General features: G+C 39.6%; 1 protein-coding gene and 2 long non-coding RNA genes across 3 annotated transcripts; 1 reads left to right on the top strand and 2 right to left on the bottom strand.

Annotated features, from left to right (window-relative positions):
* Positions 1-24: 24 nt before the first annotated feature.
* Positions 25-2,484, bottom strand: LOC134222715 (uncharacterized). The gene is made up of 3 exons (XM_062701879.1): positions 2,316-2,484; positions 2,040-2,253; positions 25-114 (listed from the first exon to the last, which is right to left on the bottom strand). Exons 1-3 carry the CDS (start codon positions 2,402-2,404, stop codon positions 25-27), a joined length of 393 nt encoding a protein of 130 aa, XP_062557863.1. The 5' UTR covers positions 2,405-2,484.
* Positions 2,485-3,688: 1,204 nt separating this feature from the next.
* LOC134221166 (uncharacterized) lies at positions 3,689-13,149 on the top strand. The gene is made up of 3 exons (XR_009982236.1): positions 3,689-3,783; positions 12,211-12,281; positions 12,967-13,149. It is a non-coding gene; the product is annotated as an uncharacterized LOC134221166 (long non-coding RNA).
* Positions 8,065-9,573, bottom strand: LOC134221165 (uncharacterized). Its single transcript, XR_009982235.1, has 4 exons — positions 9,301-9,573; positions 9,030-9,238; positions 8,403-8,941; positions 8,065-8,296 (listed from the first exon to the last, which is right to left on the bottom strand). It is a non-coding gene; the product is annotated as an uncharacterized LOC134221165 (long non-coding RNA).
* Positions 13,150-13,722: the final 573 nt, after the last annotated feature.

Below are 13,722 nucleotides of genomic sequence, written 5' to 3'. Positions count from 1 at the left end.
GTAGTCGATGAACGACTTCGGCACTCAGTGGGCGTAGATTCGCCAAGCATGAAGAACCTGTCCAGATCCACCCTCCAGTGCGGTCAATCGGGTGACCCAATCCCAACGTCCAATCTGTTTTTTTTTTTCAATGACCAATAGCACAATTCAACTGGTACGTCTTCTTACATATCGCCCCTACCTTCTACTGGCTCTAATCAAGACAGTCTTACAGATTCCTTTCAAAACCCCACGCTTTCTCTGGAGATCAAACTCTGCCTCCAATGGAATATTAACGAGTTTTGGAACAACCTACCCAGCCTGGATCATTGCCCTTCAAGAGGTCGTTCAGGTCTCGCACCATGCAATGGATCGCTCCCTTGGAGGGAAGTATAAATGAATATTTACGGTCGGGACCAATATTCGGAATTCCGTGGCAATCAAGCCTTCGCGAGACTACATTCGACGTACCTCAGCGCAACGTAGATCTCCCAGTCGTCGAAGTTCGTCTCCGAGACAGTCTTCTAGTCAGCGTGGTAAATGTATATCTACCCATAACATAAACATAAACGCTAATCATGCGGCCTGGGGAGGTCTTAGGTCGGATCCCTGAAGTACTACTCTACTAGAAGCGTTTGAGACGGCAACTTATGAATCCTGTACACCTCCGGTGGTGCAAAGGGCCGACTTGAGAGATCTCCATCCTGAGCGTTGCCCAGCTATCGCTTTAACCTGTTGCCAGGTTAGATTTCGGTCGACTTATTTTATTTCTTTTTTGAGGCTGCGCCGCCAAGAGCCTCTGGGTCTGCCTCTGCTGTGATGTCCCGCTGGGTTCCAGTCTAATGCTTGTTTACAGATTTCGTTTCCGCCCCTACGTAGAGTGTGGCCAACCCAGCCCCACTTTCGATCCCGAATTTCTGTTGCTATCGGCCTCTGGTGACAACGACGATGAAGCTCGTTGTTTGAGATCCAGTTGTTAGGCCACCAGGCCCGTATTATATACCGCCTGCAGCCGTTGAGTGTTCTCCACTGATACACACCATGTTTCGCTAGCGTATAACAGCACAGATTTCACGTTAGTGTTGAAAATTCGTATTTTGGTGCGATCACTTATCTGCCTGTTTTTCCAGATATTTCTTAAACTCGCAAAGGCAGCCCTTGCTTTCTTGATCCGTGCGCCTATGTCGATCTTGGTACCGCCGTCTGACGCCTTTTGGCTACCAAGATATTGGAAGCTTTCAACATTCTCCACTGGTTGCCCGGCTACTGTGAAACTGGAAGGAGTCACCGTGTTTACATCCAACGATTTGGTTTTGTTGACGTTGATTACTAAGCCTGCTGAAGAGGAGCGCTCGGCAAGGTCGTTGAGCTTACTTTGCATATCAGAGCGCCGTTGAGCGAGAAGTGCAACGTCATCAGCCAATTCGGAGTCGTTTGGGTGCTCCATGCTAATAGGCTGCCATAATAGCCCGCGGTTTGGTTCACGGTCAATCGCGCCTACCAGAATCTCGTCGATTACGATGAGGAACAGTAACGGTGATAGAATACATCCTTTCCTCACACCAGCTACGACCCGGATAGGGTCGGACAAGACCCCATTGTGCAGCACTCTACACGTAAAGGCCTCATACTGTGCCTCGATGAGGCCGATGATTTTCTCAGGAACCCCCTTGCGTATCAGGGCGCCCCACATATTCTCGTGATTGAGACGGTTGAAAGACGGTTTTCGTAGTCAGTGAATACCGAGTAAAAGGACTCTTGGAATTCGTTGACCTGCTCCAGAATCATGCTGAGCGTGACAATATGGTCCACACAGGATCTTCCGGCACGGAATCCGGCCTGCTGCCGCCGGAGAGTCGCATCGATCTTATCCTGAATCCGGGCTAGGATAATTTTGCATAGAACTTCGAGAACGGTACACAGCAACATAATGCCTCGCCAGTTATCGCATACAGTCAGGTCACCCTTTTTGGGTACCTTCACTAAGATACCTTGCATCCAGTCGACCTGGAAAGTTGCGGTGTCCCATATATTACGAAATATATATTACGAAGAAAAACTTTGTCGGTATCATGATTGTCATCATCTGTCTCGGGATCGTTTGCGGCTTGTTGATGGTTTTCATCGTGCAGTAGAGCCTCATCATTACATGCATTATCATCCAGAAAATCTTGTTCGAGATTCGCCGCTTCCGTCTCATCCATAGGGTATTCAGCGATATCATTGTTGTCCTCCCAGGTCAAATACTCAACATGTTCGAATCGTTCGAATGACCTATAGGCAAAATTCCACGAGTTAATTGATTGCGTAGAAGATTTTTTATTTATGCTACTCACTTATCCACGTATTCTTCCACAACGGGATCAGTCTGAAAAACATCCTCCTCATTTCCTCCGTCACCCTCTTCGTTGATTGTTTGCTCCATCCTTTACCCTTCCGGAAATTCGGTCACTTATTTATAGCACCAGAGAAACTAAATATTCCGTTTTGTAAAGACGGCGATGTTTATTTACCTCGACTGTTTGCGGTTTATCAATAAGGTCAGTGCTGCCAAATCATTTTTTTTTTTTCAAAAACTACTGTCGGAAATGTACCAAATCATTTGCGCTCTTACTTTGATTTTTATCGGCAGAGACGATGAACGATGCAGTAGCGGATGTCATGGGGTCAGCTTTAATTTAAGCATCTCGGCTGATATGCGATCGACCCCTGGGGCTTTATTCGATTTCATGCTTTGGATGGCTGCTTGAATCTCTAGCAGTGATGGAGCTTCGGTATTGACGCGTGTTATACATCGGATCCTAGCCAGATCATGCCGAGGTGGTGATGGCCTGGCTGGCACTTGAAAAAGTTGTTCTAGGTGCTCGAACCAGCGTTTCAGCTGGTCAGTTGGGTCGGTCAATAACTGATCATTCGCGTTTTTCACAGGCATCGTTGCATTCATCTTCGCCCTACTTAAGCGTCGTGAGATATCGTAGAGGAGGCAAATGTCCCCGGTTGCGGCGGCTCTCTCTCCTTCGTCGGTCAAAGAGTCTGCCCACGCTCGCGTGTTCTGTCGACATGAGCATTTTACTTCCTTCTCAAGGGCCGAGTATCGTTGACGGGCTAAGACTCCTCCGGTTTTTGATCGCTCTATCGCGGCTTTGGCTTCCCTGGATAAAAATTTACAGTAACTTGAATGACATAACCCATTGAAATACAATAGATTGTGTGGTAAACAATACAAACTATTGTACGCTTATTGTAAAATGTTCACGGTTGTAAAAGATTTTTATTGTACTTACATTAACATAACAATATATTTAAATGTTACCAATACATTCTATTATATTTTTATTGTTCGCTTATGTTTGGTATTGCACATCCAAAAACTAAACAAATTATGAAAGTATTCGGTTTGGATGATCTGGAAATTCGTCTAATGTAATTGAATTAATATAATTTTGGAATATTTCATGGATTTATTATATTGCTGAAATAACAATTGAAAACAATAAAATTACAGTAGCTTTGCTCATTAAATGAATAAAAATGTATACCGATTCTCAAGTAATATATTTTCATATTGCAGGTCTAGAAATGTTATGCAATAAAAATTGGAATTCGAAAAAATTGAAGGGAAAAGGTAAAATTTTGGCTCATCATTTTACTCGAAGAATGGCTGGAATCATTTGAGCGTGTACAGTTTTGTTTATAATTAGTGAAGAGATGAAAATAATGAAACTTTATGGTGCAGAAAGTGGCTTTTTCATTACAGTTTCTGGGTGCTGGGCAACGGTAGATCACTATGGCTTCTGTACCGTGGTAAGTATCTTAAAGTGTTGGAGCGCGTTAGAGCATCATTACTGGACCTTGAGGTATCCTGTCAAATGACAGCTCAGAGAAAGGGACAACTAGAGTCCATCGAATCAAGCTATCTCATGTTAAAGGTTTCTTGAGAATATACACTACTATACGCCGTCAGTTTATTATCGGCTCTCAACTAAACAGCATCTCTAATCCTAATCCGAAAACCCATCATTTGGACAGTACAGTTTGGCGACGAGGAACAACTTAATTGTGCCCAGAAAAAGTGATTGTCGAGCCCGGCATTAGATAGGCATTTGGGAAACCATCCATAGCGGAGCAACTGCCTTAGGATACGATACTGCGGGGTGGAGATCAGCATTCGAGAAGTCAAACACTTGGAGCGGCTAGTCAAATCTTCACCATATTTGCAAAAATTTAAGGTATTGTGGTTTGAGGTAAATTAGTGTGAAACAGCAATGGTGAATCTGATTTATTGCTAATTTGGCAATCAGTGCTACAATTTACGCCATTTTGGTATCGTGGCTTTATTCATTTACCTATTATTCACCCTAACAATACATCTGACACCCATTATATGCGAACAAACGAAAAGGCCTTTTCGATTCTTTCAGGAAAACTGACAACAAAGGACATACAAAGTGTTTTATTCTACTTATCAATTGATTCTTTTGGATATTTACACTGCCTTATTGGAAATTCTAAAACTGTTTTCTCTATCCAATTGACGTATAGAATTCCATTGGAAAGTTGCGAGTGGTGCGGCTACTCAAAGAATTAAATCAAAGTGAGCTTTGCTGTTTCTGCTGCCGAGTGGAAAAAGTGACACCTGGGAAAGGACGTGGATTTCCAGAAGATTTAAAACTGTTCCGAATATCGGCTATAACTGGACAAAGTGGAGACGATCGGTGTTTCGGATTACTTCAAGTGGCCGCCGAAAGGACTGACGAACCATAATCCAATCCACTGGCTACGTGCAGTATCTAGTATCTGTTGTAGAAAAGAACTGAAGTCGGTGAGTCCGTTTTAATTGTATCTTTACTCAGTGAGCTGATTTTGATTTTGTTCATAGCTCCGCAGTACGCATTTGCCTCGTTATTAGCCTTATCCACAATTCATAATATGTCTAACGTGAATGTAACTACTACCATTGAGCCTTATCGGAAGGGTATGCCATTCGGCGAATGGGTAGAGCGCTTAGAGTTTTATTTTTCCTTAAATGAAGTTTCTTCTACGGCAAAGAGGGCATATTTCATAACCCTCAGTGGCCCAGTGATATTGTGTCGCCAGCACTAAATTGTATTCCGACTTCCGACGTTTTACTTCCGAACTTACTTCCGACATCATGAACGTCAGAACAAAATTTGAATTTGCTACCAAAACATTGTCGGAAGAGCGTTCGGAAGTGTGGAAATCGACTTCCGAACCTCAATTTGGTGCCAGCGACGTTGTCAGCGACAAAACAAGCTCGTTTTTGTGACAGATAACACCGTGCAGTGCTGCATATTTGTTTTATTTTTCCGTGTGAATCTCGTCGGAAGTAGGCCTTGCTGCCAGTTCATCAGCGTCATATAAACAGTTTTGGTCTAAATGCACAATATACCATGAATTAAAACTGCTATTTCCTACGACTGCTTTATCTACAGTGTCCTATGAGGACATGGTAACTAAACTTCGTACACGGTTGGATAAAACAGAATCTGACATAATTCAGCGGTTGAAGTTCAACAACCGTATACAACAACCCGAAGAAACGGTTGAGGATTTTGTTCTGTCAGTAAAACTGCAGGCCGAGTTCTGCTCCTTCGGTGATTTTAAAGATTTGGCGATAAGGGATCGCATTTTAGCAGGAGTTCGCGAAAAGTCGCTTAGGGAAAGATTGTTAAATGAAGAAAAATTAACTCTTGCGTCTGCAGAAAAAATAATTGCAACGTGGGAGATAGCAGGAAAGAATAGTAAAAACTTGAATAATAGCAATGATGGTCCATTTGGCCAAGTTGCTTCTTTGAATCATCCACCTGCAAGGGTTGGATCCAGCATGGGGAGACTTTTAGCTGCTCATAATCTTGCGAGGGAATACAATAGTGGAGCGTCAACAAGTTCGCCTAGAGCTTCGGTTAAGGACAGGCTTGGTAATAAACCATATGATAAGAGAGTAAATAGTAGATCTGGAAGGCAAGATTGGAGGGAAACAGAAAAATTTAGACCAGGGCAATGGCGATCAAAGCCGAATCACGCAGATGTGATATGCCACTTCTGCGGAACAAAAGGACATATCAAAAGAAAATGTTTTAAATTAAAGAACATGAGACGCGACACTGTCCACATGGTGGACACCTACGACCAGGAAACCAGCACAGACATCTCAAATCTGCTAAACCGTATGCGAACAGACGACTCAGATAGTGACACAGATGATGGAGACTCAGGTGAATTAACTTGCATGATGATTTCTTCTATAAATAAGATTAGTGATCCCTGCCTCATAGAACTAATGGTTGAGGGCAGAAACTTGCAAATGGAAATAGATTGCGGTTCTTCAGTATCGGTTATTGGTAAAGACCATTATTTTTCCTTATTTAATACACCTCTTCAAAATTATACCAAACAACTGATTGTGGTTAACGGGGAAAAACTTAAGATTGTGGGAGAGGCAGTTCTGTCGGTGGTGTTCAATGGAACGGAAGCTAGAATGAAGTTATTGGTTTTGAACACTAATAATAAATTTACCCCCCTACTGGGCAGAACGTGGCTTGATGTATTTTTCTCTAAATGGAGACATTTTTTTTCGAGTACTATGACAGTGAACAACTTGATTGAGAACAATATTATGGAAGAAGTAAAAGATATTAGGCGCAGATACAAACATGTTTTTATAAAGGACTTTTCGTCTCCAATCAATGGTTTTGAGGCCGAATTGGTGCTAAAATCTGATATTCCTATATTCAAGAAAGCATATGATGTTCCGTACAGACTGAGGGAAAAAGTCCTAAGTTATTTGGAAAAACTAGAGAAAGAGAAGGTGATTACGCCCGTAAAGACAAGTGAGTGGGCATCACCCGTAGTCATCGTAATGAAGAAAAATAATGAAATAAGATTGGTGATTGACTGTAAGGTGTCAATAAATAAAGTTATAGTTCCCAATACGTATCCGCTGCCAACGGCACAGGATTTGTTCGCAGGTTTGGCTGGATGTAGAGTTTTTTGCGCATTAGATTTGGAGGGGGCATATACCCAATTAGCATTATCAGAGAGGTCTAAACATTTTATGACCATAAACACAATAAAGGGATTGTATACCTATAATAGGTTACCGCAAGGAGCAGCATCGAGCGCATCTATTTTTCAAAATGTTATGGATCAAGTTTTAGGAGATATTGAATATGTTTATTGTTATTTGGATGATGTGTTGATTGCAGGGATAAATATTGAGGAGTGTAGAAAAAAGTTATATCTGGTGTTGGAAAGATTGCAAAATGCGAATATTAAGGTTAACTGGGAAAAATGTAGATTTTTTGTTACAAGACTAGATTATTTGGGGCATGTTTTAAGCGAAAAAGGTCTGCTGCCATGCGAAAAGAAAGTTGAAACTATACAAAACGCAAAGGTGCCCAAAAATACAGCCGAATTAAAATCATTTCTTGGACTCATAAACTATTATAACAAATTTATTCCTCATTTATCAGCAAAGCTTTCGTATTTGTACAATTTATTAAAAACAGGTGTGAAGTTTCAATGGGACGATAATTGCAATAAGGCATTTCATGAAAGTAAAAGATCATTGTTAAGGGCAAATATTTTGGAGTTTTACGACCCCAAAAAGCCAATAATTGTTGTGTCTGACGCATCGGGATATGGTTTAGGTGGCGTAATCGCCCATGTGGTTGACAATATGGAAAGGCCAATTAGCTTCACATCGTTCTCATTAAATAATGCTCAGAAATCATACCCTATACTGCATCTGGAAGCGTTAGCCCTGGTATGCACCGTAAAAAAATTTCACAAATACTTATACACACAAAAAAAATCGTTGGTAGAATTAAAAGAAACGTTGGTAAAATTAAGAAAATCAGTTAGTGATTTTCAGTAGAAAGTATAAGACTGTTAAATCCACTAATGCAAAAAATGTCACTTCAGTAAGCACTTCGACATGAACCGTCTTTTCAAATTGACATTTTTCTCTCAAAACTAAATGTGTATTTTGCATTAGAGTCAACTAGTAATGCTGTCAAATTAACAATTTATGTGAGCTTTCAATTTGAGTATGCCAAAATAAAATTTTACGTATTCAAAATTTGTTTTCATTTTATTTATTATTAAATTTTGGAAGAAAAATGACAGGTATTAAATTTTGTTCGTTTCTTGTGGATTTTTTTCGATCTGATTTAATTAATGAGTTAGTTTCCACCGCCTCTAGGCCATTTTCACCGTAGCTCCTGTGATCGTTACCGTAACCATTCGACGATGAATCGTGATATCAGGTTGCGGTACAGAAGGCCTATATAAAATCCTGTTAATATAATAAGAACATTATTACAAGATGTAAAACCAAAAGCAAAAAAAAATGTACAGTTGCAATGAAATTCAATTAAAAGATCATTCTAATTAAAACTTACTTTTGCATTATCCCTGATCCGCTGCACCTACGCTGTTTGCATTCATACAGCTTCGTACGCATCATTCTCTTTGCTCTGCTCGTTGCTTTTATGCTCCATGAATGTTTTGTAGTGGGTTGTATATATCCCCTGTGAATGCATTGCCACAGGACCTGCCGGTTTACCGTTACAGGCAGCTTCTTCTCCCTGCATAGCGGATACCTCAGTGCCTTCGGGCACATACGAGTTTGCCGATTCCTCGGCCGATTCAACAATTCAGAGCTCACCTTTGTACTGCAAAAGCCGTCATCCTCGTCATAGTTTTCCTCGAATCTATGGTGGTGTCAATGGTTGAATGAATGCGGAAGTAGCGGATTCACACCAGTGCCTCGTTTCTGCTTTTCAGCGATGTGTAGTCTGTCTGTCTGTCATTCCAATATTCCAATGATTACATAGAGAACAAGGATGCGGAAGATGGTATAGTTACTGCTGCCTAACCGAGGTCATTCATTGAGGATCATTCGGAGGTATATGGTACTGCCGGGTAATTATGCTGTTTCCTGGTGAGATGAGAATGAGACGGATTATTAATAAAACTCTATTCCTGGTTGATTTGTGACACATTCCAAAAATAGAACTATGATTTACCTGTGGCGGTGCTAAATTTCCAATTCCAACTGGCCTAGGCGGAAGTGACAGTGGTGCTCCACATATAGAGGCTACTTGTGTGGACGATACAGATGATGTTGAGAGTAGCGAATCATTCTCAGGGTTAAGGCGTCTGCTGAGCCAGCGTATTCAGCATTCCCGAAGCTCTTTCCATAATCACTTGACACTTGTCCTTCTTTGGCTGTTCCCTAAAATGTAATATAAACAATGAATCAATTGATAGGAAAAGTCTTTTATTATATATACCCACTTTTTTCCAGTCAATTCCTGAGCCACCCGTTTTACATTACAATAAATTTTATTCTTTCTTGCCTTTAATTTCCATACAATATTTACATTCTTCAATCATTTTTTTCCCGCCGACAAATGACAAAACAAAAAACAATGACAGTTCAGTCCGGTTCCGTCAGTGGGCCTTTTCACGAGACGTTTAAAAACAGCTGATTTTATCGTCAATTGACAGTTCTTCTATGAAAGTGACAGCTTCGGACTTGCAGGCCTGTTCAGCGGTTGTAAACAAGTGCAGTCTCAGCAGTGTCACATGAAAAGGCCTGTTGCCAGACATTTTTTTATGAACAGGGTTGCCAAATTTAAAAAAAATAACAAACTCATTTGAAATGTTTCAATCCCTCAAAAGAAAAACTTTAACTTTTGAAATAACAACTTTTTATTTAGAAATCATTTATTGAGTTGAAAGTTTTTTTCTCAGATTAGGAGTTTCATTATTTAAATTCACTAGAATTGCTATAATGTTAAAATGAAAGTGCTAAATTTTTAAAAACACAATTTATTTTTTCTCTGTGTATGGACAGGCATTTACGGTTTATACGGACCATAAACCATTGGTTGGCATATTTGGAAAAAATGGTAAACATTCTATATACGTGACAAGGCTACAAAGATATATTCTGGAATTATCGATCTATGATTTCACCAGGGATTTCACTATTCAGTATAGACCGTCAGCTAAAATGGGGAATGCGGATTTTTGTTCGAGATTCCCTCTGGAACAACCGATACCTAGTGAATTTGATATAGAACATGTAAGAAGCATAAATTTTAGCAAAGAGTTTCCAATTGATTTCAAAGTGGTTGCAAGGGTAACAAAGTCGGATGTATTTCTTCAAAATATTATGGATTACATGAAAAATGGGTGGCCAGAGAAGCCTGGAAAATCGTATGTGGACGTTTTTTCGAACCAACACGATTTGGAAATAGTGGACGAGTGCCTTTTATATCAAGAGCGAGTGGTAATACCACAGATTCTTCAGGCAAATGTGTTGAAACTATTGCATGCCAATCATGCTGGCATGGTCAAAATGAAGCAAATGGCTAGGCGCACAATCTACTGGTTTGGAATAAATAAAGATATAGAAAAATATGTATCGCGATGTGAAGAGTGTAATAGTATGGCAATTCCCATTAAACCTGCAGAAAAATGTCAATGGATTCCTACTGACAGGCCGTTCAGTAGGGTACACATCGACTTCTTTCATTTCAACCATCACACATTTTTACTTATTGTGGACAGTCACTCGAAATGGGTAGAAATAGATTGGATGAAGACAGGTACTGACTGCGGTAAAGTCTTAAGGAAATTGATAGCATTTTTTGCCCGTTTCGGGTTACCTGATGTTTTAGTCTCTGATGGTGGTCCTCCATTCAACTCGCATACCTTTGTTGAATTTTTGAAGAAGCAGGGCATAAATGTGCTAAAAAGTCCGCCGTATAATCCATCAAGCAACGGGCAAGCAGAGCGGCTGGTACGAACAGTGAAAGAAGTCTTGAAGAAGTTCTTATTGGAACCTGCAATGCTGGAGTTGAATTTGGAGGACCAAGTTAATTTGTTTTTGTTCAATTATAGGAATAGCTGTTTGACGCTTGATGGTAAATTCCCATCGGAGAAAGTGTTCTCATTTAACCCTAAGACAATTATGGATTTGCTTAATCCAAAAAAATACTATAAAAATCATTTACTGTCAAAGCCTAATCATAATAACAAGAATGATTACATTGAAACTAACAAGCAGATGCATGACCCTCTATATAACCTGATGACAGGTGATGTGGTATGGTACAGAAACAATAACCCACATCACTTTGCACGATGGTGTAAAGCGACCTTTTTAAAACAAATTTCCAAAAATACCTTTCAGGTGGAAATTGGAAGCGTTCGCCTAATGGCGCATCGTCATCAGCTAAAAGTGGTTACTAATGAAGCAGCTGCGATACCGAATCTGACGCTTTCCTTCCAAAACGAAACAGTGAGCTGCCGGCTAGCAGTGAGGACGGGAATACGAAGGATTGCCAGATTCAATTCAAACAACATCGAAGAACAGTCTGAAGAGAAGCCGCCCTGATGCTGCGCTCGATTATACGCCAGGGCGTTCGAAAAGAAAACGAACGACAAAGGTCGACCTCGAATTTGTATATGATTGATTAAAAGTGCATGAAGCATTCTCAGAATAATGAATCTAAATTTCAAAATAGTATTTTGACTCGAAATTATTAAAATTATTTTTAGTGTTAAGTACAAAAGCAAAATTTTAATCTAAGTTGTTAAGTGTTATGAATTTAGCGAACGATCTCTTTTGAAAGGGAAGAACTGAGGTATCCTGTCAAATGACAGCTCAGAGAAAGGGACAACTAGAGTCCATCGAATCAAGCTATCTCATGTTAAAGGTTTCTTGAGAATATACACTACTATACGCCGTCAGTTTATTATCGGCTCTCAACTAAACAGCATCTCTAATCCTAATCCGAAAACCCATCATTTGGACAGTACAGACCTGAGCGCAAGTATTTTGATCACACTCGCCGTGCTGTCATTAGTCAAACTTTTTCGCATCGGTTACTATTTTCTATTATCATTTGGCTGTATTCCGTACAGGTGACGTTTGACATTTGATAGTTTATCAAATAGCAGCGGTGTTATCGCGCTGCAAAATTTGGTCACCTATGCGCGTTTAGTAGCGACCGGTAAAGTGTCAAGTAATGATACTGGGCTGGCAAACGGCTTATACTCACCACCGGTAATCGTAATCTTATACTACAAAAGTTCAATGTACATAATGGACGCAGTGGTTCATCCTGAACAAAAAAAATATCGTCATAATACCTGATGACATACCTGGTAACATGTATCCTTGTTTCTTTACAGAAATGAAGCTTATGATGAAATACTGATGCTTGGCCAATCTCACCCACGAGATATAATAAGAACTGATGCAGGTATTTTTTTCTTTTCTTCTCGAAGTACGTTCTAAAACTAACATTCTTTTATAATTTACATTTTGCACAGGTTTATAACTAGGGTAAAGTGTCTAATAGTGGACCCCCAACCAATAGTGGACCCTCCAGCCATTTTTGAATTATTACAGCACAATGTAAACATTTGGCTATGAAATTCCATCGGGAGAACCTACCTTACAGTTCTATGATTTGATTACATGCATTGGATATGCTATGGAAAGTAAAATTAGATGATTTTTTACAATTCTATAAAAAATAAACACGAGAGTATCCTTTATAGGAATATTTTGGGGGGTCCATAATAGGGAAGCAGAACATCCCGAAACGGAACATGAAAATCAAATGAAGTGTCTACTATAGGGAAGCAATTTCCTATTATGGACCCCCAGGGGGTCTACTATAGGTCGAATTCAATCAGACCTAAAATTTTTCATTTCAACAATGAACGTCGTATATCTGAGTATTTTATGTATGTATCGTAAAGAGGAGATGCAGAACTTGGTATTAGATGTCAAGCAGAATAAATATGTTGAAAATACATATTCTTTTTGACAGGAAGAGCAAAATTCCGCTACTAGGGGGTCCACTATTGGGTATTTTACCCTACATGTATTGAATCCGGAACCAAGTACGTCTTTTATACCGAAGTTGGATTTTTCTCCAGATACAGGCAACTTACCCAACTTCGAAAGTAGTGCGCTGGATTCGCCTAAAGATGCGCTAAACAACGCATCAATTAGTTTGACAGATAAAACTTTGGAAGAAAGTTCGGTTCGGAAGTCCCGACAGCAAAGCGAGGTAAAATGAGTGAAAATGAAGTTTAAACTGATTTAAAATTAAATTGAAAATAAAATAATTTGTAAAACAAATAATTGTATTGTATTTTTATTGTAATGTTGGAGTATAATGTATTCTAAATCCTGTTGTATTTCTATTGTAAAACAATAGAAACAGCAATTGAAAACATTTGAAACACAATGTTTTCTATTATTTTCTCGCTCGAAATCATCCCATTGAAGAACCGTAAAATCAATTGTTTTGCTCAAAATTTTGTATGGAAAATTTTCGATTTTTTTATTGTAAAGATACATAACAACCCCCCCTTTTTATTGTAAAAGTTCCATTTACCATTCATTTTATCGTGGAAAACCATTATTTCTCATGTGATTTTATTGTCAAAATTCCATTATATTCAATGGTAAAAAGTATGTTTTAAATGGTGTTGTAACAATAAAATTTATGATATTTTAATGATATTTTTTATCCGGGTCTCTTCACTCCTCTATCTTCCTCCAGGTCTCATCGGTGATACATTGTTTTCTCTGGGTGCGCAGTTCGCCCAGATTGTTCTCGATGGTGGCGATGAAGGCATTCTTGTTGGCGGTCCATTGGTCTTCCACGATGCCACATTCCGGAATAT

The sequence above is a fragment of the Armigeres subalbatus genome, chromosome 3, assembly GCF_024139115.2.
Source record: "Armigeres subalbatus isolate Guangzhou_Male chromosome 3, GZ_Asu_2, whole genome shotgun sequence".
Classification (NCBI taxonomy): Eukaryota; Metazoa; Arthropoda; class Insecta; order Diptera; family Culicidae; genus Armigeres; species Armigeres subalbatus.
The sequence above is the reverse complement of the archived record's forward strand: the minus strand, read 5'-3'. Positions and strand labels throughout refer to the sequence as shown.

Excerpts from the sequence above, each read along its gene's own strand:
- LOC134222715 (XM_062701879.1), bottom strand. The coding sequence starts at position 2,404 with ATGGAGCAAACAATCAACGAAGAGGGTGACGGAGGAAATGAGGAGGAT. Across the intron at positions 2,254-2,315 it reads GTGGAAGAATACGTGGATAA|GTCATTCGAACGATTCGAAC; the intron begins GTGAGTAGCATA and ends TTTTGCCTATAG. Across the intron at positions 115-2,039 it reads ACAATCATGATACCGACAAA|ATTGGACGTTGGGATTGGGT; the intron begins GTTTTTCTTCGT and ends AAAAAAAAACAG.